The 27,314-nt window shown below is 42.7% G+C and overlaps 2 protein-coding genes across 7 annotated transcripts in view; one reads left to right on the top strand and one right to left on the bottom strand.

Annotated features, from left to right (window-relative positions):
• The window catches only part of tab2 (TGF-beta activated kinase 1 (MAP3K7) binding protein 2), a 44,204-nt gene extending 29,876 nt beyond the window's left edge, over positions 1-14,328 (top strand). For 3 of the 5 annotated variants that reach the window (XM_085381271.1, XM_085381269.1, XM_085381272.1), the window contains 6 exons: positions 1,281-1,466; positions 3,127-4,753; positions 8,044-8,204; positions 9,299-9,392; positions 11,050-11,145; positions 12,220-14,328. In XM_085381271.1, coding sequence (XP_085237397.1) covers positions 1,365-1,466; positions 3,127-4,753; positions 8,044-8,204; positions 9,299-9,392; positions 11,050-11,145; positions 12,220-12,356 — 2,217 coding nt within the window. In that variant the 5' untranslated portion in view covers positions 1,281-1,364 and the 3' untranslated portion in view covers positions 12,357-14,328. The remainder of the gene's footprint in view (positions 1-1,280; positions 1,467-3,126; positions 4,754-8,043; positions 8,205-9,298; positions 9,393-11,049; positions 11,146-12,219) is intronic. The other 2 variants (XM_085381273.1, XM_085381270.1) reach the window with 2 other exon arrangements.
• Positions 14,329-15,298: 970 nt separating this feature from the next.
• Positions 15,299-25,866, bottom strand: LOC146652952 (putative ribonuclease ZC3H12D). 2 transcript variants are annotated; one of them, XM_085382756.1, is made up of 6 exons: positions 25,747-25,866; positions 24,194-24,597; positions 20,923-21,062; positions 18,745-18,979; positions 18,515-18,621; positions 15,299-16,698 (listed from the first exon to the last, which is right to left on the bottom strand). In XM_085382756.1, exons 2-6 carry the CDS (start codon positions 24,574-24,576, stop codon positions 15,761-15,763), a joined length of 1,803 nt encoding a protein of 600 aa, XP_085238882.1. In that variant the 5' UTR covers positions 24,577-24,597; positions 25,747-25,866; the 3' UTR covers positions 15,299-15,760. The 2 variants fall into 2 exon arrangements, with proteins under 2 accessions (XP_085238882.1, XP_085238883.1); XM_085382757.1 differs by lacking the exon at positions 25,747-25,866 and adding an exon at positions 24,965-25,097.
• Between the last annotated feature and the right edge of the window lie 1,448 nt (positions 25,867-27,314).

The following is a 27,314-nucleotide window of genomic DNA, read 5'->3' as shown; positions in this document are numbered from 1 at the left end:
TATATCAGCTAGTGTCAGCAGGGGTGATAATGGCTGATACCAATATAGAAGTGCTTCTGATATCGAGATGCATCAGTAAATTTTAATCAAACCATAAATATCACATGTAATCTTAATTAAATGTGTTTAATTTGCTCAAGTCTCCACTAGACTAACTTTGCACTTTACAAACTAACATGCTGGCTTAGCTGTTCCCTCTGTAAGGCTTTATTCTCTTTAACCCACTGTTGTGATTGGCTGCCTCTCACATACAGGTTTGAAGACCAGGTTGGTGGGGCTTCTGTGCTTACAGAACAGAGCATTTATGGCATTCGAAATGGTTACGAATCCTGACGTCAAAATGCTTTGGCATTGTTTAATTTTTGCATTCACTGTTGTTGCAAGTATGTAGTGAATTTCAAATTATGAGAGGAAATAAGTAAAAACCTCAAAGATTCCCTTTAGACCAAATTTGAAGAGCTGGAAGGAGAAATGTTTAGTTTGCACTAAAGGGGCAAAAAATTAAGTCCATTGTTATTCTGTAGCAGTTTAGCTTGGAGATATAAATGTGCAGTTTCATACTCTTCATGTTTGTTTAGTCATTTTCCAACAGCGCTTTGTTCAAAAGCTGTAAAACATAACAAAGCAGCAGCATTATTACTGTGGCTCACAAATGTTTCTCTCAGTGGTTCACATTTATGTGTGCAGGAAGGGAAACTAACAAATGGCATGCAGCCCTTTAGCTCGGTCTTTATCATACAGTGGGATTCTGAGGAATCAACTGTTCTGCACAGCTGCCTGTCTATATGAAGATCTGCATCCACACTACGCTGGTTTTCAGGCCCTTTTCTTTTCTGTAATAAGTGAATGTTGATGTTGAGATGAGTTGGAAAGGTTTTTTCTCAGTAGTCAGTTGGAGGTGGTTTCCTCCCTTTGCTACTCTTTTATTAAGGAGCTTTGTGGGGAGAAGGGCTTTTGAAATGAATGCTGTCTGTTCTCATTGAACATCTCTGAAATTTTGTTTTGAAAGCTCCCAGGCAATAATGAAAAAGTCGACCTCAAACGGCTGACGGATGTCTTTTAGAGAAAATTTGCAATAGACCACATTTGCTCCTTTTCTGCCTCTTGGACAGATTCCTTACTGAATATTAACAAAACACCGTTATACAACTCATAATGGTGAAATGGTGGTCAGAGTATTGTCTGTACAGAGAAAGAGATGTTTCTATTTGACAGAAGCACCATGAGAGAGTGTTGTTTCCTTATCAGGTTCTCTCCTTCCTTTCTTTGTTTCAATTTAGAAGATGTTCAAAATGAAGGCAGTTTGCTGCTGAGACTGACTTCCCCGTGTGCTGAACAGAACAAACAGACCTGGCATCATACGAATGGCCCAGGGAAGCCACCAGATTGATATTCAGGTTTTGCATGACCTGCGCCAAAAGTTCCCTGAAGTCCCAGAAGGTGTTGTCTCCCAGTGTGTTCTGCAGGTAAGGGCGTTATAAACACCTCTGCTCGCAATTATGTGAAAGAAAATAAAGTCTGCATAATTTATGGTGTTTTTGCTTCATGTCTGTGTGTTTTGTATTAACTGTCAGTGGCTCAGTGTTGGTATCTTAGAAGTGAATGCAACAAAGAAAACAGCATAAATTGAGATAGCTGTTGAATAAGACAAAGCAGTTTTCATGCCTGGGAACAGGATAGTAGTGTATACTAACAATGAATTCAGCTAAGAATGTTATGGCATAAAGGAGAGTGGGCCAAAATAATGCAGTGTGTAAGCTTACCTCCTGATTGTGCTTGGGCAACCAAGGTTACGTTTTTTTTCACATTACTCTAAAGAAATTAGTATCTTTAGTCCAGCCTTGATAAAACATGTCTAGTATTTTGTATACTCTGGATGATCATGCTCAGGATGAAATGAGTTGAGTCGATTATCAGGTTGTTGGGGCGGGGGGGTTTGTTTAGTTTTTATTTTATTTTATTTATTTATTTATTTTTAAACAAGGTTTTTGATTGGTGAAAATCAGTTGTCGCAGTTTAGAAAGATGTCAAGTGTGATATGATCTGGTAGTGCATTTAAGAACAAAAACAAAAAGAAACCCCAAAACTCACTGAGTGAATTGACTAAAGTGTAGTTCAAGTTTGTAGAGTTGGGAGTAACAGCTGGTGGTTCATCTTAAACCAAAATCAATTTAGAGGGCCCGGTGGCACCTGTGTCCGGCAGCCTCGCCTCTGTCAGTGCGCCCCAGGGCAGCTGTGGCTACAATGTAGCTTGCCAGTGTGTGAATGGGTGAATGACTGAATGTAGTGTGAAGCGCTTTGGGGTCCTTAGGGACTAGAAAAACCGCTATACAAATGCAGGCCATTTACCATTTTAGCTCCTTTTCCATTAGTACCTACTCGAATCACCTGGTACCAGGTACTAATGAAAAGCCCTGAACCGTGGCGAGTCGATCCAAGTAGGTACTACTGGAAAAGGGACTTTTGTGTCTTAACAATGAATAACGGACTAATTTTAACTCCCGTGCCTGAAAGACCAAAGAGATTATGCCATGGAGAGGCATCCATGTTCTGTTAGTCCCCTATAGAATTACTACACCATCTACAGTATTAATCAGAATTAAACTTGCCAAAAAAAAAAAAAGAGAGAGAAAGAAAAAGAATTAAACTTGCACACAATGATCAATTCAAAAGGCTTCATCATAATTGATGCCAAGGTCTCTTTTATCATTTTAAGATAAGATAAGATAACCTTTATTAGTCCCACACGTGGGAAATTTGTTATTGGCAGTAACTTGTGAATTATGTTGACTCATGAGTTGGATGAGCTACTGAAGTTGTGGTTCGTATGTTAGTTGTTGCATGACAGCGGTGCTGCCAAGAAAACAAGCTCCACACCCCTTGTTACAGCATTGATCCCTGCATACAATTTTTCAGTAGTTGTGTTGTTGTAGGTCTGCGTATTGTGTTGTATTTTCAGTACCTGTGTATTATTATTTCTTTCAACCTGGCCATAAAATGCTATTCTCAAAAATGGAAATGTGGAAATGGTGTAAGCATCTTAGTTTTTTCATCTTCCTGTAAGGAAGTAAACATGAAACAAACACACATGTTGCCTAACAAGTCTGTCTCTTCTCTCTCCTGCAGAATAACAACAATTTAGACGCCTGCTGTGAATACTTGTCCCAAGTCAGTCCGGGCTACCTGTACAGCGAAGAAGGGAACCTGAGCTTTTCAGACGACCCCAGCTTCAGCAGGCTCCATAATCACATGACCCAACTGAACCTGGACTTGCAGCCTCAGAATGTGCATGTGGGCCCGGTTCGGGACAGCCTGAGAATGAACGGCAGCCGGACTCTGGCCCACAGCCTGAGCGAAGGGCCCCTCTCTACAGGCCAGGCCACTAACAGTGACTTCTTTCAGCAGGAGCCCCAGTCAGCCCCAGTGCAGGTGCCCTCCAATTTCAATGTATTTGGCGTGATGGAGCCCCCGCGTAAACCGCAGCCTCCACAGCACCTTGGACTCTACCCTCTGGGTGGCAAAGCACCAGCTATGGGTTCCCAGCAGACACCACGCTTCAACCCAATCACCGTGACGTTAGCCCCTAACATTCAGACAGGACGCAACACCCCTACTTCTTTGCACATACATGGTGGGCCACAGTCGGGCCTAAGCAGTCCACAGGGCAACTCTATTTACATTCGGCCTTATGTTAGCCAGTCCGGTACGACACGGCAAAACCAGCAGCAGGGAGGCAGGGCCCAGTACAGCCCCACTTCCCAGCCTCAGCAGCAGATCTACCAGATCTCACATCCTTCCTCCCTGTCTGGCTCCTGGTCCGGCACTCAGCACTCTTCCTCCTCCTCTCATACCTCACAGCCCCAGACCCAGGGCCATCAAACTTCTCACGTCTACATGCCCATCAGCTCACCTACAAATCCCCAGGCGCCTTCCTTTCTTCCTACTGGAAGTCAGGCCTCTTCCTCTGGTGTCTCATCATGCTCCTCTTCCTCTTCCTCCTCTTCGGTCATGCCCAGCTCCCTGTCTGCGATCAGCCAGTACAATATCCAGAACATCTCCACCGGCCCACGGAAGAATCAGATAGAGATCAAACTTGAATCTCCCCAAAGGAGCAATTCTACAACAGCTGTGCTGCGGACGAGCAGCGGGCCCCGCTCATCCTCCACGTCCTCCTGCCCTTCCTCTTCCTCTTCATCTGCTGGGGCAGCTTCTGTCCCTGCCACCCCTCTGTCAATCGGAGGCTCGGGTCCCACTGTTTACATCTCTACTGCTGCTACCACTCCCTCCGAGGAAGTCATTGTTGCCTCAGCCGGCTCCCGCCCACAGCCCAAGTTGGGTAGGAATCCTCACACACTCTTCATCTCAACAAACCCTTCCTTACAGGGGCCCTCAGGTGCCAGGAACATAGGGGGTCAAGTGAGCATGGGCCCTGCCTACATCCACCATCATCCACCTAAATCTCGCCCCTCTGTGGGAGGAGGGGGTACAGCTTCTTCCCCACGCGTGGTGGTCACTCAGCCCAACACCAAATACACTTTTAAAATCACAGTGTCTCCTAACAAACCCCCAGCTGTGTCCCCTGGAGTCGTGTCCCCGACTTTTGACGTCAACAATCTCCTCGGCCTACCCCAAGACCACCACTTCGTGGAGACAGACCCCCAGCATCTCTCAGACCCACTTTCGCCACACCGGGAGAGACAGAGTGAACCTCGCAGACTCAGCATGGGCTCTGATGATGCAGCATACACACAAGGTAAGAAATACACAGTAGCATCGATAATAAAGGTCATTCCCATTTTAAAATTACTCCTGTACTATTTTTACAATGCTGACATTGTAGCATTTCTTAGTTGTTTGCATAGAAAGCATCTTCTGTTTTATAATGCTTGATATATAGACTTATTCTGTTCTCTGTTCAGCTTTTTACTGAACAGACACAAAGCTCCAGAAATTGTTTACACTGTGAATCGTATTTCATATAGACCTCTGAAATCTGGTTAGAAATGTTTGGTTTACAGTTTATTGACTATGTAGCCAAGGTACAGCGGGTTAATATCTTCAACAGTCCTCCTGTGTATGTTGATCTCATTTGAGTTTTGTTTTTATTAACAAATATTATTCAGGTTTCTGCTATTCTCAGTAGGCCAAAATACCTTTTCCACAGACTTCTGCCAAGAAAGTCATTTAACTATCAAGTATACTGCTTTTTTTCCCATAAGACCCTCTGCAGTGCATTTCCTGAGCCAAACTGTCTATGCTTGCTGTCAGTATTGTTCAGCCATAGTGGAAACATGTTGTGTTCATCTCCACAAAGTTGAAAAGCAAAGGTGACTCGCTGAGTGGGGGCCGGTGTGATCATGACTCTAGTGTGAGTCCTCCACAATAAATGCTGCATTTGCTCCACCAGCGCCTGAGACTTGCAGATTCTGTTGTGTGAGTCAAACATGTCAGAGCACACTGCTGTTTCCTTTTTTGGGCTTTTCACTGTATTGTGAGTGAGTCAGCAGCTATGGCTCCTGCACTGTGGTGACTATCACCAAGAGGGGCTTCACACCAGGCATGCTGCCTCTACCATTGACCCTCATCAGTGCAGTTTTCCATCAGTTTATCCTCACTGGTTTGGGAAAATGTTATCCCCTACTGTTTTGATTGGCAAGGTCACTTTGGAAGTTGGTGCTATGCAGACACACCTGTCACCACATAACTGTTAGTTGAACATAACTGTGTTAACTACCATCAGTCACCAAGAATGTGTGTTATTGTCTGGCAGTGGAATAACATTAGTGGTATTGCATAACTGTTAAACAGTTGGTTCTGCCCTCTGGGGCAACAGCCACTTTTTTTTTTCCTTTTTTTTTTTGTACCGGTAAATCATCCATCTGAATTCTGGAGTTGTGGGTGTGATCACCTTGATTGACAGGTGTGCTGACACAGGGCTGGGCCATAGTTTCGTTTGTCACTGAACTGAACTGCTCTGCAGTATTTGTACCTTACTGGAGGATTACTGAAGTTTGTGCTTCAGTCCCAGTACAGTGTACGGCTGCAGCTGGTTATTCAGCATTGTTAATTTTAGCCAGTAACTTGGCACTTTACCTCTTTTGGACAAAAAAGTGACAATGGCACTTCTAAATGCAAAGTCCAAAAGCAGTGAGTGATGTCTATGGTACATGCTGCACACCTTTACGACAGTGACTTGTCAATTATAACATTGGCCCAACATGAAGCGTTGTCCTTCTTAACTCTAATAAGGACCATAATTTACTAAATACGTCCATCCATCCATCCATCCATCCATCCATTCGCTACCGCTTATCCTTTTCAGGGTCGCGGGGGGCGCTGGAGCCTATCCCAGCTGTCATAGGGCGAGAGGCGGGGTACACCCTGGACAGGTCGCCAGTCTGTCGCAGGGCTAACACATAGGGACAGACAACCATTCACACTCAGATTCACTCGCACATTCACACCTAGTGGCAATTTGAATTATCCAATTAACCTATCCCCACAAGCTCATGTCTTTGGACGGTGGGAGGAAGCCGGAGTACCCGGAGAGAACCCACGCAAACACGGGGAGAACATGCAAACTCCACACAGAAAGACCCCGGCCTGATGGTGGAATTGAACTCAGGACCTTCTTGCTGTGCGGCAACAGTGCTAACCACCGTGCCACCGTGCCACCATAAAATGTTTACAGGGGGTTATTCCGACTTCTTTTGCACCCAAAAAGGTCACCTGTCGCTGACAAATAGAACACATATTTAAGGCACTTCTGCACTGAGCAGGAGGAGAGGGAACACAGGAGGAGATGGATGGCGAGAGACACCTCAGTTTATCACTTCCAGTAGTCAGTAAAGTAACGTGTGTGTGTGTGTGTGTGTGTGTGTGTGTGAGAGAGAGTAAATATTTATCGCAGTTTGCCTCTCCAGTGTATGCTGGATGTCATCTATTATGTCACAACAGCCTCGAATCAAATTGATTTTGATCTTCAGGAAGTGGATGAAGTTGGAGGGAACCTTACAAGTGGAGTTGGTAAACAAACCTGGCGTTGATTGTTGAACTCCTGCCAATCGTAATGTCTACTGGTCCTGTTAATTCTTTTTATCCTTTTGAAAACAAAGAAAAAGAAAAAAATCGACTGAATACAAGTCTACTGATTCACCTGATAACCTTTCACTCACATCCATGAATCAGGTACATTAATTAAATACTGGAGGACTCTGTGGGCCATCATGTTATAACTCCTCAGTGTGTAGTGGCGTGTGTTTGTGTATTGCAGGAGAGAATTGTTTATCGTAGAATGCCTGTGAAGGAGGTGTTGCCACCTGTCAGAAAGTGCAAGAACTTTAATGAATTATGGGAAATGTACTATAGAGACTTGAGTACATTATGTGCATGGTTAAGGCAGAATTTGCCTGCAGCAGTTTGCTAATCAGAATAAGTCTCATCTCCTTGTGTTACCACAATAGGTGATGAAAGGCAGCAGTGAGGATTCTAATGTTGCTTCGCCGTCTCTCCTTACACAAGGCTGTCTTTATGGGAAGAGAATTATCTAAACTGGTTTGACTGTTGTGTGCAGTCTGTGGTGCATTTGAAAATGTGTTGTTACTTTATACCCACGAGCACAGTGCTGCTTGAATGGCTTGTTGTCAGCATTTTTTTGTTCTTTACTTAGTCTCGGTCGTTGTGTCCTTGGCCAAGACACTTCACCCACCGCCTACTGGTGATGGCCAGGGGGGCCGATGGCGCGATATGGCAGCCTCGCTTCTGTCAGTCTGCCCCAGGGCAGCTGCTGCTACAACTGTAGCTTGCCTTCACCAGTGTGTGAATGTTAGAGTGAATGAGTAATGGAATTGTACAGCGCTTTGAGGTTCTTGAAAAGCGCTATATAAATGCAATCCATTATTATAATTTTTATAAATGAGTTTTTCTTGAACTTTTCATGGATTTCACCCTCCGTCCTGTACAAATCAGGTTAAATTATGTTGTCATTTCTCATTGATAATAATTGTTACTGAGACTTCTTTGTGTTTGTCTCTTTTCTTTTAGCATTGTTGGTGCATCAGAAGGCACGAATGGAGAGGCTGTGGCATGAGTTGGAGATGAAGAAGAAGAAGCTGGAGAAACTAAAAGAAGAGGTCAATGAAATGGAGAATGACCTGACCAGGAGACGTCTGGAGAGATCGAACTCGGCTTCCCAAATTCCTTCTGTAAGGAGAATTTGTTAGTTACCAGAAAAAAAAAAAGTCTATGGTGTGTGTGTTTTTGTGGGAGTGTCTTTTTTAAAACATTTGTAGTTGAATCTGGTGCATGAAGTTGGTGATATTTCTAATTAGATGGAGCTGCTGTTAGCTAGCTAACTGTGAGCTAGTGTTGCTTGGTATTGAGGCTTAAGATTACTTACACAGGTTCTAAATAGCATTTAACATGTGCATAAATGCTACCTAACAGACTGCCATAAGAGCTTCACTGCTCATTGCAACATTTTCGTCACTTGTTGTTTTGATCTTTGGGGTGGAGAGCAGTTTTTAACACATCTGTCCAAAATATCTCGTAGGTATTCAACTGGGTAGAAATCTGGTAATGATCTCTTCGCTGAACCAGTCAGATTGTTCTAATCTTTGAAAAGGAGAATTGTCAAAAGTCTCCTAAACCACATCTTTTACTGGCAGATCAACAGATTATAAACAAAAACAGTTTATTATGATTGTATCAGCAGCTGATTTAGAAATAAAAATGCTAAAGAATCAGCATAACTGAAACCAAATGTACTTCTGGTTATTATTGATAGATAAAAGGCTGAATAGACAAAACCACATTATCTGGGTCATATTGCCATTCACATCAGTTCTCCTACACCCTGAAAATATGTTGATTACAGGGTCCATTTATGATTTGGCTGATAGCGCACACACTTTGTCTGATTCACTTTGCAGTTCATTTTAGAGCTGTGCAGCTACTTTCAGAAAAAAGAAAACACCCCTTCTTATTTTCTGCACATCCACCATCGCTGTTGCATTTACGTCTATGATTTTTGTTGTAATATTGCGGGTTTAGAAAGAGCAGTGCTTTCTGCTTTATGTCGAGTCAGCTGTTTTCATCGGGTTGAGTCAACAGAGTGGGGGAGAAAGTAGCTGAAGAAGGTTAATTGGATGGTGGTCTGAGCTCAGGAACTCTTTGGTTCAGTGTTGTTTACTGAGGAGAGTGGAACAGCTCTCCTCGTGACACGGTCACAGGTCACTGACTCCAAGCTACCTACATTTGAAGCTACGTGTCTGAACCCTTTCTTTTTTTTCCCTTTCAGATTGATGAAATGAAGCAGTTGCGATCCCAAAACAGGTCATTGCAGATTGATATAGACTGCCTCAGCAAAGAAATTGATCTTCTTCAAACAAAAGGTACGAGCCTGACTCACCATCTCTGATTTATTTGTATCTGCGTGTATTTTCAGATTATAAAGCCAACAGTAAGTCATTAAATGAAGCAGGCCAGATCAGATTGAGGCCTGGCAGCAATAGCACATCACTCTGGCCTCCTCACATCCTCTTGACACATGCAGCCAAAGTGCTACCATTGTGCTGCTAACTACCAGTTCTTCCTGAATTGCATCCTGTAGCTGGTGGGTAACAAGGGATTTATTGGTCCCCTGGCAGCACTCCACTACCGACAGATCACTGCCGCTGCCTAACAGGTCTGCACAGGTGAAAAGGAAGGCATAAATAATCCTTGGGGATTTTTTTTTTTTTTTTTTTTTTTTAAATCACAACACAGAATCATTTTTGTTAAGGTATTACCGACTGTTAAAAAACAGTGAAATTTTGATGTATTTATTAATTTCAGTGAATTAGGCCTTTGTTGCAAATCATACATGGCACTTCCATAGATATCCTTATTATTTTAGCTGCTATTCAGAGACGGATTCATCTTGATGGAAAAGCTCCATCAAGATGAATGGATCCAAATGGTTTTTAAATGTAGGGGTGCACTGATCGCACTGAATGCAGTTTGGATACAATACTGATACCTTTGCTTTAGGTATCTGCTGACAGCGATTGCCTGTCCTATACTCACTTGACCACAGTTTGCAGTAAGGGGGAAAAAACATAGAAACAAAGATACAAATAAAAGTTTTTGGTGTTGCAAGACTGTAAAACTGACTTGCTGTTAGTGTCCTCCATGCTATGTATTGTTTGCAACCTTTGTTCATGTGTGATGTAAAAAAGAAGATTACCTATAACTCCTGGAAGAAATTATATTTTGCGTTTTCGAACCAAGGCAGGCTAATTATTTGAATTTGAACTTTAGCTACATTTTTGGCATTCAATAATTACACACACAACTTGATATAATAGCAGTGAGATTTTTGCCCCTCCCTAAATTTTTAAACTGACTCAGTTAACAAGATCTATCTAGAGGAAGTAAGACTCAGTTTCCATAGGGGAACCTGTTGAGCTTGTGGAGTCAGCTTCAACCCCTTGTTACTCATCCAGTGGCTGCCATGCAAGTCTAGATATGAATTAGATATCTTAAACATTCAAACTCCCATTCTCTGGACTCCTTGTTTCAGCTTTTGCTGCTCATCAGATAACCCAGAATGAATGGAGCCCTGATGAGTGTATCTCAAATGTGTAGGTTTCTGTTGATTTAACTCATAGTGTGTGTGTGCTCTCTAAATGTAAATTCTTCCCAAACAGCACGCATTAGCAGAATTCTAGCATTTTATGGGTGAAATGGGAAATGTTGTAGCCATTCCTGCAAGAGCTGGCTGTTAGTTAGCTGTTTTTATAGTTTATAATGGTTTGCTGTTTTTACCTTGTAGCTTTCTTATTGGTGGTGCAGAAAAGATGCTTTGAAGGTCGTTGTCAGGGGATCTCCCTGCTAGGAAGTACCTCAGGACCTCTCTAGTGCCTAATGCTAATAGTACATCATACCTTTGCAATACTGTCCCTTAAGATTCAAGATTCTTTATTTGTCACGTGCATAGTTATACAAATACAACAGGCGGTGAAATGTGTGGGAAAGGCTTGGTTCCATTCTCCTTCTTTTTGTGTACAGGACCACACTTTAATCCCGGTGCAATCCATAACTTTTACGACAACATTGGATTCCTCGGTCCTGTCCCACCCAAACCCAAAGGTACTTTATCTATTGGTAAGTTTAAAAAAGGTTGCATGTCTGACGTTTCTCATTGCACTGGCCACCGCCCCTGATATCATAAGGCACATGTGTCGAACTCCAGGCCTGGAGGGCGGCTGTCCTGCTTATTTTCCACCTAATCTGCCCTTGTAGCTTCTTATTGGGAAATCACACCTGATCCAGCTAATCAGCAGCAGGTAGTGCAGGGATATCTCAAAAATAAGCAGGATACTGGCCCTCGAGGACTGGAGTTTGACACCCTTGTCCTAAGGTTAAAGCCGGCATGTGGTCAGGAGTCAGTGCACTACACTTCTCCTCGTGTTGATGTGCATGTCTGTATTGTAGCTGGACCACACAGCAGAGGGTGTGTAAATACTGAGACCTCATAGTGGAATGGTTGTGTGGTTCTTCTCAGTCCTGTTTCTATCGAGTATGCACTTCTTTTGCATGCTTAACAGATTTCTAAGCCCCTGTGATGCATGTTCAAATAGCATACCCTCATTTATGGTATTTGCAAAACTTTCGAAACTCCAGATAGGTGTTGTTTGGAATAAGTGTTTGAGAAAATATTGGAATCAGCCTGTCTTTCAGTCTTCCTTGGGGGGGGGGGGTTTCTTACAGAGTAAAAAATGTCTTCTATAAATAAGTTTTAAAGTATTTTAGCTCTTTTTCACACAGTCTCTGAACATTTAGCTTACACATAGTTGATGTGTCACAAGAGATACATATTGGCCTCATATTTGCCATTAGACCGGTGGTGATATTTGGCTCATCAGTCAAATCAAAGCTATGGAAACCGAATCCCATGAAGTATCGGTTCTTTGATAAACTGGCTGTCTTTTAAACTGGTGAGCTTACAAAACTTTGAAAAATGAAAAAGGAGGGTTTCCAAATATGAAACGGACACAGTGGACGCTGTTGTTATTTCATCATCTGATCTGCTTGTTGAAGTGGCAGCCTTTTAGAGACTCTTCTCCTTGACACCAAGGCACTATCAGAATATTACATTTAAGTGCTGATAAATGCATTCTTATGCTTGTGATGTTACATCTGTCCCATCCCTCACTCGACTCCTCTTCTCCTTCTCAGACACGGGCAGTAAGAGTGTGAAGCCCATCACAGACCAGGAGGACGAGGGGACGCAGTGGAGCTGCACAGCCTGCACCTTCCTCAATCACCCTGCCCTGATCCGCTGTGAACAGTGCGATTTCCCGCGGAACTTCTGAGCCAACAAGGCTGCGACGCGCTGCCCCTTCCTCTGCCCGCCTGTCTTCTAGCAGATTAGAACAGACCGGGGCTCTGTCTGTTACTTCCTAGATGTATGAAAACCGGGACAGGGCATAGTCCTCGTACACCGTGCAGCCCGTTTGTTTTTGTTTTTTTGTTTTGTTTTGTTATTTTCTTCTCCTCTCTATAGGCTTGTAGAACACTGTCCATTGAAGGCTTGACTGGATGGTGTTTACAGCTTGCGTTTCTTAATATAGGCTGGCAGAGTCGGATGATACCTCACCTTAGAGACTGGCATAGTGTGGGGTCCCGTTCTCCACACATCCCTTGCTCGACAGGTGACACTTTACACCCTGGGGATACCTCGCTGCTCCCACTTCACAGTATTACAAGCGTGGCCCTGCAGCGTGATTGCACACATGCACACTCAACACAGATGTGCCTTTTGCTGATTTTTCTTTTTTTTTTTGTCCCTTTTCTTCTTCTTCTGTGGTGGTGGCATGACTGGGGAAGGGGGGGTGGGAACTATGTTGAGCCACCGTTCTCCACTTGAAGGGAACTCGTGGACTTTAAAGTTTGTTTGCTGTTTGTAGTGGATGCCAAAGGAGGAACCGCCAGTGTTGCTGTCACTCAAACGTGCCTACTTTCCTCAGCGCCATTCTCTGTGTCTCTGATCGTGAGTTACCAAAACGCGAAACAAAAAACGGTTGCATGGTTTGTGTACAGAACACGGAGGCAGAAACTCCCCTCAAGCTTTTTACTGTACATAATTTTAGAATGTGCCTTTTTAAAACCGTTCTTCCTCACACTATGAATCACTTGTATTTCCTGTAAGTATAGCTTTATAGACTTTTATTAACTTGTTTTGATTCCCTTCTTTCAACCAAATAAGCACCGTGCCCCCTTTTTAAGCTTTGATTTCTGTGAGAGTTGAAGCCTTGCAGAAGGAGAGGAGTGGAGCTGTTCAAACCCCTCGCAGTCATCATGAAGCTACGTCTGCCCGGCCCGTTCATCGCCCGCGTCATTGCTGAGGTTCCTGTGTATGATCTGCAGATGCAGCAAAAGTGGAAGGCGATGGAGGCGTCTTGTTTTTGTTTTTGTTTTTTTCCTGTTTTGTGAGTGTATGTGTGTGCGTGCGAGTGTAAGCGTGAGTGTGTGTTTTTGTTTTCCAGGACACCAATTACGTTCGGGACTGTTGGGGGTGGGTTTGGAGAGGGGAGGGAAGGGGTAAATAACAAACTGCCATCTTATCTGACAACTGGAATGTAGTTTTGATGTTTGGAGGACAACGACACCTCAGTGCAAAGAGACACTCACTCTCCAGTGCAATCAAGAACCATGTCAAAGTGCTCCTGGAACAGTTTCCATGTTGCTGTGTGCCTGAATTGGCTTTTTGTTAGGTACCAAAGGTCAAAGTGAATATATTTCTGTTAAAGGTGTTCCTGTGCCTTACAGTCAGGATTGTTGCGTGTTGGGAGCAGTTGAGGCAAAACAAACTGTCTATTCTGCACACTTTGCTTTGGAGCAGTTCATCCTCCTAAGCTTTTATTGCAGAGGGTTTTTCTAAAATGTACTTCCTGTCATGTTTCACTGTGGAACTGTGGATTATGTGAAACAATGGCTTGCATTAGTGCCTTTGTATTAATAACCTGCCCTGTCACATCCAAGTTTGTTTTTTTGTTTTTTTTAAACCCCTAAAATTTCCTATGACTTTAACTCACTGATTTATGAATTTATAAATGAATTCTTGTCTCTTAAGCACTTAATGTCATACTTTTTTCTTTTTCCAACCCCCAAAAACCAGTTTTCAGCTTTATCTGCACCTTGGTGTGAAGAGGCAGTTTATTCATGTTTTAATACATGAAAAAAAAATAATTTGGACATCTAAAGTGTTTTTTGATTTTAGCTGGGAAAACTGTCTTTGTAACAGATAAGTTATTTGTAAAAATTAAAAAAAAAATCTATTCAGAATGTTTGTGCTGCTTCTGTCATGTTCTGAATGTTCTGTCCACTAGATGGCAGTATAGCTCAGTGTACAGGTTGGCTGGGAGATTGTTTCCCTGCAGATGGTTAGATAAAAAGAAATTTATGATGCAGTCTTTTTCAAAATTGCCTAATATAGCAAAATGAAGCAATAATTTCCAGCTTTATCTTTATTATCACATTTCAGCGTTTCATCGTGTTATCTACTACCTGCATTTTTATGGCCATGGCCTATGGACCTTTTATGTCAGCCCTTAAAAAACAAGGAAGAAAGATATTGCAAAAGTGCTCACATGTCAGAGAGCACTCTGGCCTCCTCTTGGTTTATTTCCTGCTTCCTTGTATTTCGTCCAGTCTTTTGTAAGTCAACAGCTTTCTGGGAAATGCAACGGTACATTAAACACAAAACAAAATGTCACACAGGTTTAAAAAGAGGCTCAGAAGCCCGTGTCTCGGGAGGAACATGCATGTGCTTGACGTGTGAAGGAAAACGTCTGCAGCGTCATTACTGGTTGAACAGCGGGCTCACTTTAAAGTAGACGTACTCTGCTGTTCCTTATTTGCTGTTCTGTACTGTTCCAGTATGGCCAGAGTTTAAAATCGTGAAATCGGTGTATGTACACAAATCACTGAGCAAAAAGCTCAGCTGGAGGAGATGTACGCAGGGTGGTGGCACTTCTGTACAGACTTTACTTTTCAGATCCAGAAGCTATGTTTGTTTCTCTGATGCAGCCCTAGGTGTAAACAGCTTGTTTCAGATTGATGGCATGCACCAAAATAAGGATCATTTTGAACTGTAAATCATGCAAAGCTGCTCTACTAAAGCTACCATCAGAGAGCAATGGCTGTCTTTTTTTTCTTTTCTTTTTTTAATGACATTAATGGCATTGAAATTTCACCTTAGCTTCACATCTATAAGCACAGTTTCAAATAGAAAATTACCCAGTGGTAATGTGGTTTGAGCGCTTTTATTTCTCAGCAAAAACAAGGCATTCGAATTCATATTAAAAATAGATCAATGACATTCTTTACAGAAATATAGAATATAGCGTTCCTCACTTTGAGGCAACATGGGAAAACAACACATGCTGCTTTTATTTAAAACAAAAAATTTTCAGGCTACAATAAGTAGCTTGTATGGAGCTTAGTGCATTGCACTTTTACACTAGGATAAAGAGAGAGCACTCAATCTGCTACATTTTCTGCAGATCGTGTCACTTTGTAATGCTTCAAATGAAGGGTACGTTTGCATCATGTTCAAGCAAGACAAATCATTTTGCACAGTACAAACTGTCATAATGAATTCACAGTAATTTCGAGAAGTGCTCTCGTTCTTCAGTTTTCACTTTTCTTTTGAATTGAGAACTCCAACATTGGCTCGGTTTGAAGAAATGTAAAAAAAAAAAAAAATCCTTGGGATCTAGAAACTGAAGTGGCTCGCTCTGTAGTTCTGGATGAGAGAAATCAGTTCAGACATGTCAGACACGTGCGGGTAAGCATTCATGACTTGCTCTACCATGTTCTGGGGGAATAGGGTGCTAAGCTGGATCCTCAGAGCCTTCCTCCGCTCGCTCAATGGGCTCTTAGCCCCACTGCTCAGCCTAGGGTCAGACAGGCTGCCCTGCACCCATGGGTCCCTGGGCAAGCTGTGGGTCTGTCTGTGGGAGGGCTGTCTGTAGTACTGCTTCTCTGCAAATTGAGAGGGAAGCTCCCCATTATGTGGTGGTAGAGCTGGACATGAGCTCCATCCATGCTGCTGGAGGTGGTGGTGGTGCTGCTGCTGGTGGCTGTTTGGGGATAGTCTGGTCTGCTGGTGACAGCACCTGCATTGACTGCACGTGGGGGGCTCACGCGATGCCAGTCCATTTGGCTGAGCGTAGTAACCCCCGTTCAGGCAGATCCTCGGGGCGTTGCCACCATAAGACCCAGAGTACTCATCTTGACTCAGGCTGTAGCTGGCCACCCCGCTGCTGCAGCTGTGCACAGGTTGCTCCCTGCTGTAGGCCATGTCATGGATATAGAGCCTGGACAGAGAGCTGTCCATGGAGCTGAAGGCTTCATCTATATCTGGGCTCGGGCAGTGTTGGAGACTTGAGTTCATTTGGTTTCTCGGGCTGCTGGTGTCCCTCTGACAGATGGACTGCTCCCCTGGCGAAGCCCTGTGTGACAGCTCATCTATGCCCAGAGGTGGAGGGGTGGAGATGTACCTGTGCTCCTGCTGATATGCAGCAGGGGAGATGTTCTTGGCTCTGTCTCTGTCTCTTAGGGCCCTCAGCTCATCAGCCACTGACAACTGGGACTGGTTGGCCCTCTCTGGATGGTAGAACTTACACTTTACTCCATAAGTGCATTTCTTTCCTAAAAGACAAAAATACAAATTCCCAAAATTAGAAATTGTGTCTGGGCCACTACAAGCTAAACTTTAGCTCAGGATGTGTGTAAAAGCCACTAGAATTACAAACAAATCATCTGCTCTCTTTGTTTCTTTGGCACTCACAGTGTAGGGCACTTTGTAGCTGTCTTATAAATGGATGTCTTTAAGTCCAGTCACTGACTGACTCCTCAGCTAAGCTCTTCCTGAGAGATCAGGGCCTTCCACAAATTTCAAATTCTCCAGTTGAAAAGTCACTGCTGAATGAGCGCAGACAAGTGAAGCCAGAGCCCCCTACTGGCTCAGTTTCTCCTCATTTGTTGGCCATAAAGCACATGATTTCAACATTTAACAACCTTACTTTTTCTTTTTTTTTTTAAACAAAAAACTGTACCAGTCATTAAAAAAAGGTTGTGATGTGTTGAAATCTGAGTTTTGTAATGACATCTGGAGACTTTATACTTCCTCTGTGGGCTGAAAAATCATTCTATTCTTATGAAATATTGAGATAATGTCAGGAATACACTGTGGTCAGTCTGGGTTTATCTCCAGCATTTCCCACATTTACTACTTCGCAGTCAGAAAGTCTGGGCTTTACTGTTTTTTCTGGAGGGGGGAAGGTTTACTCAAGTTTCAAACTATTTTACATGCTGGTGATTACAGTTATTAAACTCCACACCAGATTTAAGGCTGTATTTTAGACACAGGCACATTCCCAGAAACCGGAGTATGTCATAAACTTTCCATTTGGTTGTGCCATATTGGAGAAAATTCCATATACAAAAGTAGACGTGAACTGAACCTGTGGCCCTCACTGAATTATATCAACTACCAAATGAATGAGCTGTTCACCTCAACAGTGGTGGATGACTTATTTGGATTTCAAGGTCATTTTTATCAATTATAGGGTGAATTACCACCGCTACCATTCTATATTTAATCATTAGTTATTATTAATTTCTAACTATTTCGTCCTGTTTCCCTCCCATCACCCCCAACTGGTCTTGGCAGATAGCCGCCTCTCACTGAGCCTGGTTTTGCTGGTTTTCTTCCTGTTAAAATTGAGTTTTTGAGCACTTTGGCAACAGTGGGAAGGAAAGAGGGTCATTTGATTGTTGGGGTTAATCGTCTTGTAGGGACTGAGAATTATTTTTGAACTTGGAATTATGCAAAGCTACTCACTGCTTAAAGCAGAATGTCTTCTTCAAAGTAAAATTAGCTTTATCAGTTACTATTGTCTGTAAAGGTTCTCAGTCATCCAGGTCATCATAGTCTAAGGAGCTTAGAAAGAAAAGCATCTGGACTTCTTTCAGTTGCTTGAAGATGTTTCACCTCTCATCCGAGAAGCTTCTTCAGTCCCTAGAACTGAAGAAGCTTCTTGGATGAGAGGTGAAACGGCTTCAAGCAACTTAAAGAAGTCCAGATGCTTTTTTTTTTTTTTTTCTTTCTAAGCTCCTTAGATCAGCTACTTTTAAACATAAATACTCATGATACTAGTGTAAAACGACCTGTTTGTATGCACTGGTCCTCTGCTGTGTGTGCTGAAGTTTGGACAGGAAATGCTGGTGGGAATCTTCTGATGCAAGAAATGCATCATATTTGCTTACTGTCATGTTTGCTTAACAGCAGTGTGTGTGTGGGTGTGTGGGTGTATCCCTGGTGACTGAACTTGAAATGGTATCTGCTCAGAAAACAAACCTCTATTTACACAGAAGTTCCATTGATTGTATATATTTTTTCTTATCTTTAGAGGAGCACAAGGAAGTGTAACATGAGCTGTCTGTTCAAATAGACCGTACTAACCATATGGACAATGCTGCAGCTTGTTTTCTGGGGTGCGTGGCTTCTTTCTCAGAAAATCATCAATAGTGGGACCATTCCTGCCCAGAGGATCATCTGGAGGCATGAACCTGCACCGGCACAGAGTTGCAGTTAGTCTAGCTGAACACATGGTCCAATAGTGGGGCAAATCACCCCCAATCAGCCATGCAAAACAAGTAACCCCCTTCAACCTGCCCCTTAAGAAGCCTTACTTGTCATTGGCGAATGTGTACATCAGCAGCCTCTCCTCTATGAATTTCTTCCACTGGAGGTTCTCTGTCTGCAGGTCGCGGTAGTTGTCATTGGACACGATGATGCCATCTGAGTCAAAGGCCAGCTTGACTATGTAGCGGTCATCATAGCACACCACCCTCTTCCCGTTTACGCAGCGGGATGGCGTGTACACCAGGATCTTCCTCCTCTCCAACTCGTGGAGAATATGTTGATCTATGGGACAAATATTATACAGGTTAGAGATTACTTTAAATGATGTGTGGTAACGTCCTTGACAGATACGAGACATTTATTCAGGCAGGTGACTGAGGCACCTTGTACTCCATGTGAGCTTTTAATCTTTTCTCAGTCTCTTTGTTTTTACAGTAAACATCACACCAGGAAGAAACAATTTGTGGATTTTTTTTACCTGACACTGATAATGGCAATAAAAGCTGACTGCAGCTTTCCGGAAAGCAGCTATTTTTAGCCGACATGATTGGACATGATTGGACATGAACGACGTGTAGGATTTCAGTTTTCATGCTTACACTTCCTCATTGTTTAAGGAGGCTCTATGGGTTCAATACCTGCTTTTCACAATGAAACGAGGTCATAACTATTGGATGGGCTCCATTGGAAGCCACCAGCTGCCAAACAAGATGACTCTAACAGCCAGGAAGAAGGGACAGGGATTTACCAGCAGCCATCTGTTATGTGCCCCACTGGCAAAGTACATGTTAAGAACACTTATAAAGATTTTATTTCCTTCAAATCCTCCGAGCTGTGGCTCAGGAGGGTGGTAATAGCAAAAGCACTAAGTACCAGTCCATTTACCATTTTTGTGATTGCTTTGCTAATAACCGATCAGACAGTGTGTGGCACACAGTGTAGTGACATGCACTGTTTTCTTCAGCTTATTTAAATGAACTGCTTCTCTAACAGAAAAATGCATCATTTCCTGTGAAGCACACTTTTTCTGCCTGGAAACTCTGACTGTTTACAAGTGCTTCAGACTACATTAAAGCTTTACACTGATGAACTACAAAAAACAACCTGCTTTGTCGACCAGCATAGTTTCAGGTTGGGTTTCTTTATAACACGTGCACACACACAGGCAGCAGGACGTTCAGGCAGCTTCTGTGTATTTGATTATATTTGAGTCAGGAGTACTGTTGGTAAGCCAAACTTACAATTACAAAAGTATATGAGCTGAGGATGTACTAGTATTCAAATGGCATGATTTAACTGTAACGTAAACACAGATTAAAGTTCCACTAATCAGTATACATTATATTGACAGTGTAATAAACCACTGAGTGTACTGTCACAGTGGCTGCTTGTCTCCATTTAAATGCTCTGCTAGTCTGTATCATCTGGATTTAGAAATATTAGACTGCATTTGGCACATTAAAGCAGATTCATTCTATGTACTGCATGCTGTATGCTGCAACTACCACTGCAAGCTCCTTTGGAACCCATGTCTGTTGACATAATCAGTCTTATATATGTTGTCACTGATGTGCTTTGCTCTGCAGTCTTCTGCTGTTTTTTTTGTGTTTTTTATGTTTGTGCACAGAAAGACCCACTGCAAAAGGAATAACATTCAGATTTTATCTAACCCTGAATTGAATAAGCTGAAGAAAATGGATGGACACATGGTCCTAACAGAAATAAAATGAATGACTGCAGCTTTATAATAGGCAGAATAACACACCCCACTGTGTGAAGCAGGAAAGGAGGAACTTCAATTCAGCTTTATTTATGTCAAATGCCAAATCGAACAACCATCACCTCAAGGCACTTTTATGTAGTAAGGTAAAGACCTTACAATGGAAAAGGGAAAACTGCAACAACCGGATAAACCAAGTAAGCACCTGGCAAAAGTGGGAAGGAAAACCCCTTTTAATAGAAAGACATTTCTTCCTGGTTACTGAGCCAAGAATCCCTGTAATCAAATTGAGGATCTTGAATGTAAATGCTGACAAACAAAACGCTGAAGTAATTATGGAATCATAACTGAAGCGTGAGTTAATCAGGCTTCACTTCTACTTCACCCTGACCAGGAGGATTCAATTATAAAGGCACTTTTTCATCAGTGAACAAGAATAATTAGTGGAGACTTGACAAACACAGCTGACCTGAGCTGAGTGCACAGCACTGTCAGGTGACCTTACCTGTGATGGGCGCCTCAGGCTTCGGCTGCTCCTTCCTCCACAGGGGGACGAACACAGTGATGTCGCGCATCCCTTTGTCCCAAAACCAGTTTACTGCCAGCTGGAGACCCTGGCACGAAAACACCTTCTTGTTGCCGTGGCTACAAAAAAAAAACAACGCATACAAAAACCAGAGTGAACAACAGAAGAAAAAACAAAACAGAGAGCTTCTTCTTTTGCGCTAACGTGCACATTTTGCCCACACATGCTTCTCCCTTTTTCAGGAAACTAATGATGTTGCAAGTGTTCACTAGTTCATGATTGCACAAGCACAGAGATAAGTCGTTTTCAACGTAAGAGAGACTCTTCACGTGGAATTTGTGAGATCATTTATTAATGTTTTAAAATTCACAAAGTGGAAGCTTAAAACAAACAGCCTTCTCCAGCAATGTATTAATCGTGAAATTTTGAGGAAAACAGAATAAGGTTACATTTCACTACACTGCTGAATTGTGGTCATTGTCACACCTAGCCAGGAGAGCCTGAGACAACACGACACTTGTGTTTGTTCTAGTTCAACATTCATTCTTTGGAACAGCTCAACATTTATTCTCTGAAATACAAACCTACTGTATGAAGTCAAAAGGCTTCAGAAGAAGTAAACTGGATTGTTTTGCCTGCAGGAAAAGAATAAGGCGTGTGCTTGTGGGTGTTCCCCTTCTTTTCATCATCAGGAAGTGGCAAGATACTTTGCATACAACAGGTAACAAAGATAAAGCTTTTGGCATGAGCTAGTTTATGGATCCCAGATAATCTAGCTAATCTACCTTGCATAACTTTACAGATGACTCACAGATGACACTTTAAAATGATATTTCCTGTCTTGTTTAAGCTCCTAGAGAAGTCGAATGAGACCAGAGGGCTGCACGTTCATTCGTGAGTTAAAGGGAACAAAATAAAAGCAACTAATTAACTTTAGAAATTTAAATGAAAAAAGTGGATTTTTAAGAATAAATGAACAAATGAATTTTTTTATTTGTGGCTACTATAACCAAAAACAGTGCAGGAATGTAAAAAATTAATGCTTTTTATTTATTATTGGTCTATTTTTCATGAATCAGTATTCTGATTCAACTCATTACCTACTTTATTACAGTTGTAAAGAGGTGTTGTTTAAGTTTTGATAAACTTGTGCATAGGAGTTACTGAATCTTTTAAACATCACATAAGAGGAAAAAGTAAAAAGCCACTTGAGCTACTTGATTCTGGCCTGTGTCAGACTGTGCTGGTGTTTGGCAGCAGTTTCCAGTGTAAAGTGCCATCTGCTGCTGTAAACATTAAAGCTGCAAGCTTAATAATTAGCTAAAACAGGTTAAAGTGTTCTGTAAAGCTGAGGGGAACTAGTGGGTGAAAAATGGTTTGTCTGTGGGTTTGTCACTGTGAGCGTCTTTCAGATTGGTGATATATAAATCCGTGCAGCTTTAAATCCTCATGTATTGCTGATAAAGTCTCAGTCTGCTGAGTAATGAGTTTACCCGAGCTGCCAGATCAGCAGTTCGTACCTCCAAAATGTTATAAACATGTCTTCTTTTTTTTTGTACATTTCTCATGTGTGAATCGTTCTCTTTTGATAAACGTGAAGAATTACTTGTCACATGTGCTGGAGCATAATGTTTTTTGTGTCAAGAGGGAATGAAGGGACGTGTCATGATTAATCTAGGTATGGGCTCAGAAATGACAGATTTATCAAACCAAGAATGTGGGGGTGTTTCAATCAAAAAACTAAAAAGATGTGGGTTTTTGCAAGAATCTTGCAAAAACACGGTGTGAACGGCAATGTGTAGGAGTAGTAGGTTTTTGTTTTTTTGTTGAGTTTTTTTTTACTTAGTGCTTTTTGTTTTGTTTTTTCTGCAGCTGTTGGGCCTAAAATGTAATTACAGGTAATCCAGTTTCAATAAAGTGCAGCAGTAAAATCCCTTTGACTGATTTCCTTTACATGGCCACAAAAAACTAATCAGGAAGAAAGAGCAGTGAGAGGCTCTGATGACTGAGGACAGGAACTGGGTCTGTTTTTCCCATGAGACACTCAAGTTCCACTTAAACATGATAAACTGTACGTCAGCTTCAGAGCTGAAGAAGGGAAACAAAACAGGGAGACCGATGAGAGCTACCCCCCACAGCCTCTGAGGTTTCACACCTGAGGCTGGACTACAGTTACACCATCTTACCTGGGAATAAAGCAGTGACAGTAAATATCTGAGCCCTCTTCCTCTTTCAGCTCACTTCATGTCCTTACAGGAATATGCGTTATGAAAACATTGCTCCTTTTCTTTTTGTTTTGAATTCATGCCATACCGTCTTTGATTCGAGCGAAAACATTTTTCACTCCAAACTTCCTTGTTATCTACTTTGGGTGGAGGTGCAGATGCCAACCGTGAGATCAAATGGCGTTAATGTACAGTGCTACACGTGTAACAAGTCACGCTCGATACAAACATCACTTAAAGAGCTCAAACCTGACAAGTAAAACGCACTGTGGAATGGTCACTGTGTCAAAGGCCCTTCAGGGCACGAACATAATCTGGAATTGAGTGAAAAAACAAAAGGGAGAAAAGTGTCGGCTCAGATCATGTTTTCACTTCCCACGTCTTTAAAGAGGAAGTGTTTTGCAATCACATTTGTGAACTGAAACAAGTTCTGACATAGACAGACAGACAGCCTCTGGTGAGAGATTGAAAAGTTAAACCAAAGTTATCCTCATTCAGCCTCACAGAGAGGAACGCGTCTCCGCTCTTTTTACTGCCTCAAACAAGTGTTTTTTGTTTTGTTTTTTCCAGGAAGTGACGAAGCGTGTTTTCTTTGCTGTGAAAAAACGGTTTGCTTCCTTGTGCCTTCGTGCCTGTCTGATGAATAAACTGAGCGAAGGGCTTCGGTACAGTTGTGAACAGCTGCCTAACACCCATCGGGTCTGTGGCACAAACTTGGGGTTAGAGTTAACTTCGCTCTCAGATGTTACCTTTCAAATCAACACTCTTACACACTTGTTCTGTAAGATCAGCTCCATTTCAGAGAGGCGAACATTCAATTAAAACTTTACGGGTGGATGTTGAGAAGCTCAGATAAGATGTATTCATTGCGTTTCACCCCCACCCACTCCGCCTAACACCTGACAGACACGGTTACTCTGATATGAAGAAGTATGAAGTTACTGTAGTGCACTGTAACTGGAGGACTCCTTCCACTGTACTTAATGCATAAGCATACATAAAGCGAATGTCATGTGCTGACTCACCTCATGGCCACGTTGCTGCCGTCTATAACCACCGGTCTGAATCCAGCTGCCGCTTCTCTGTCCGGTCCCGGTCTGGCTTGGCTGGGGCTGGGGCTGCAGCCTCTGGGCACCAGCTTGGGGCTGTTTGGCACGCTCCTGTTGTTGTGGGTGCGAGTGTGGCACGTCTTTATCAGCTCCTCCAAGATGTCATTGGTCTGGGCGTCGTGCCGGAGGCTCTCCAGTACCCTGAGGATGTCGCTGTAAGAGTATCCTAACTTGAGAAAGCGCTCCACTTTGGCGTCCATGGTTGCCAGCGAATCAGAGTGGCTCCTCTCCTCCTCCTTTGCGCGCTCGGGACCGTCTGGCTGGGGAATCCTACTCTTCGCCTCCTTATTGTGGCTCATCGGCGTTTCCACGGAGACAGCCTGTGTTTTGGAACAGTTGACAAGTGTCAAAAGAGGAGGAGGAGGAGAGGAGAAGGGCGAGGGGTGGAGACAGAGAGTGTCGGTATAAACACAGGAAGCGCAGCTGCGGTCTCACAGGGGTTTTCAGACAAATTGACTGTGGTTGATAGAATCTGCTCTGGTTACCACAACCTCATGACTGCGAACGCTTCACTGACGTCATGCTGGCTAAGAAAGCCCCTGTCTCTCCCTTTCTCTGTCTCTCCTCCTCACACACACACACACACACACACACACACACACACACACACACACACACACACACACACTAGGAGAGGAAGAGAGGAAGCAAAGGGTCTGCACTGATCACAGCTCTAATTTTACCTACAGTCACACCCTGCTCTGCCAAATCATGAATGAATGGAACTGATGTGAGCGGCCTCTCCCATTCCACCCGCGTGCTGTTGCGCTCTCTGGAAAACCCCCTCTTGCGCTTCAGGTCCAAACACAGATCACAGTGAGTGTAGAGGTGAAGAAAAAATACTGCTGAATGACTCAGCCCACTTCTTCTGTTTGTCCTCCCACAAAGACAGAGCTATTTCGAGTAGGAGACCTTCACAATGTTCTCACACACGAAACCGCTGTGAGGAAGTGTCACTGACCCTTCAGCCTATACGCCATCGCACTTTTGTGCAACGCAGGATGAGCTGATTACTGTACTGCCCTCCGTGTGTTAACGCAACATTTCAGGTATGAGGAAGAAAGAACAAAGCAAACAAAAAGCAAACAAAAAGCAATCTAACAATCGTTTCATCTCTAAGAAGATTGTTCGACCTATAAAAGCTATTATTATCTCACCAGAACCAACATTCCACAAATATCTGTAAAGGAGAAGCTGTTTTCATCTGACACCACCTACAGTACTGTCAGCAAGGGGCTGCAGTCTGCACAGGCCTGCTGCAGCCTGCAGCAGACCACATCCTCTGCTGATCACTTGGTAAACTGCAAGCTCCTAGCACTGTTTTCTGAAAAAGCCACACTATCTCCCACAACCTCTGTGCTCAGGGCAGACCGCACGGTCTGGACCTGACACAGAGCTACACATGACAAGACTGCACCCTCAGCTCACATTCAGCACAAACAGCAGTCAGACTTTGAGTTCACACTTACAGATTCAGCAGGTAGTGGCTCGCAGCATTAATCTCTTTCCCTCTGTGTGTGTGTGGGATCTGCTCTCAATGAGTGACTTACATAGACAAAACCACTGGTCTGTGTGAAGCTGCTCTTATTACTCACTGGAGGAAGTAAAGGCTGCTGAGAAAAAAAAGGGGGAGAGAAAAAAACCCTCTATGACCAGTAAGGAAGAGAACATGTAAATAAGCCATCTGAACTTCCTTATGTGCAGCAGCCAGGGCTGATCTGGGATCTGGGAGTCAAAGGGATATGTTTGACCTTTCTCCTCGCTTTTTTTTTTTTCAGCTCTTGTGATGTGGTGTAATAACTGAACTGGACAAGTTAGACCAAGGCTTTAGACTGTTTCCATGAGCTGTTTGACATTTTCTTTTCAATTCAAGTGTGTTTGAGTTGCCTTCAAACACACAATCTGTGCTGATTTCTGCTATTTGTTGTCTGTTATGGGATTATGAGGAAGTAAGTCTACTGTCTGGCCTGGAGTTCAGTTGCTTAACATGTTTGTCTGAAACTGCAGGATGGTCACTGAGTGTAGAGTCAAAATTTGCCTGCTATATTTTCCATGTTGTGGCAAAAACAATGGTAGTATGTGTTAATAGTTATGTTTGAAGTAACATGGCTGTCTGATGTGGGCAACGGCCTAAAAAGGAGAGAAAGAAAACTAATGTGGAGTTTCAAAGGTGAGTCAGTCTTGTGAAACAGCTGCTGGTGAAAAATGAAGCCAGTGTGGAAGAAACCTGCAGTTCTTCTAATGGCCACTTGAGGCTTACTCGGTGTAATTCAGGACTCAACTTTACTAAAAATCTTGAACATAATAACTCAAGAAGGATTTTCAAACTATTACCATATGTGCGAGGAGGCTGAGGGCTAGCACTGCTGGCCACCAGTATTTTTGCTGATCTTTTGGCCATGCTTGGTCTTCTGTAGGATGTAAGGATAGACTAGAACACCCACAGCCATATGTTGCATCTATCAGTCTTGGAAAACTTGTAACCTTGGTGCATATGTGCCTGTGTTTCCCATGATACTGAAAAAACCCAAATGAACCAAAACAAATATCATCATTTTTTTCAATATTATGAAATTTTAAAATCATTACCTTTCATACACGGCCAGTGAAAGTAAGCAGATACTCGCTGGCAATGTCACAATACCAGAAAAGTAGTATACTAATACTACTTTTCTGGTATCGCCAGCTACTGACTATAGTCAGTACCAACAGTATGATTCTCAGTGCTCAGTTTGATACCACGTGGGGTTATGTACTGTATGTACTTAAACAAAAACCATGAACTCCTTTCACATGATCTTTCACATGGTGGTGTCAGCGTGTATTTAAAATATTAAAATTATATTTTGATGACAGGACGGATTAAACTGGTTGCAGAGTAGTCTACTAACATTACTACATGCATAATATTATATAACATAAAAAAAATGTTAATTCACATGTTGAGTGATGCCAATACCCAGCATGTTCTTTTGTTGCTGAAGTTGGATGCCTAGTTGCTGGTTACAGACAAAAATGCAAAAAAAAAAAACCCCTT

Source organism: Rhamphochromis longiceps, linkage group LG15 (assembly GCF_057381845.1).
Source record: "Rhamphochromis longiceps isolate RC_006_pf linkage group LG15, R_longiceps_female_GT1.1, whole genome shotgun sequence".
In the NCBI taxonomy this organism is placed as follows: Eukaryota; Metazoa; Chordata; class Actinopteri; order Cichliformes; family Cichlidae; genus Rhamphochromis; species Rhamphochromis longiceps.
The sequence above is the reverse complement of the archived record's forward strand: the minus strand, read 5'-3'. Positions and strand labels throughout refer to the sequence as shown.

Coding starts and splice junctions, on each gene's coding strand:
- LOC146652952 (XM_085382756.1), bottom strand. CDS start 24,576: ATGAGCCACAATAAGGAGGCGAAGAGTAGGATTCCCCAGCCAGACGGT. Junction 21,063..24,193: donor GGCAGCAACGTGGCCATGAG/GTGAGTCAGCAC, acceptor TTTTTTTTGTAG/CCACGGCAACAAGAAGGTGT. Junction 16,699..18,514: donor GCTGCAGCATTGTCCATATG/GTTAGTACGGTC, acceptor TTTGTCTTTTAG/GAAAGAAATGCACTTATGGA.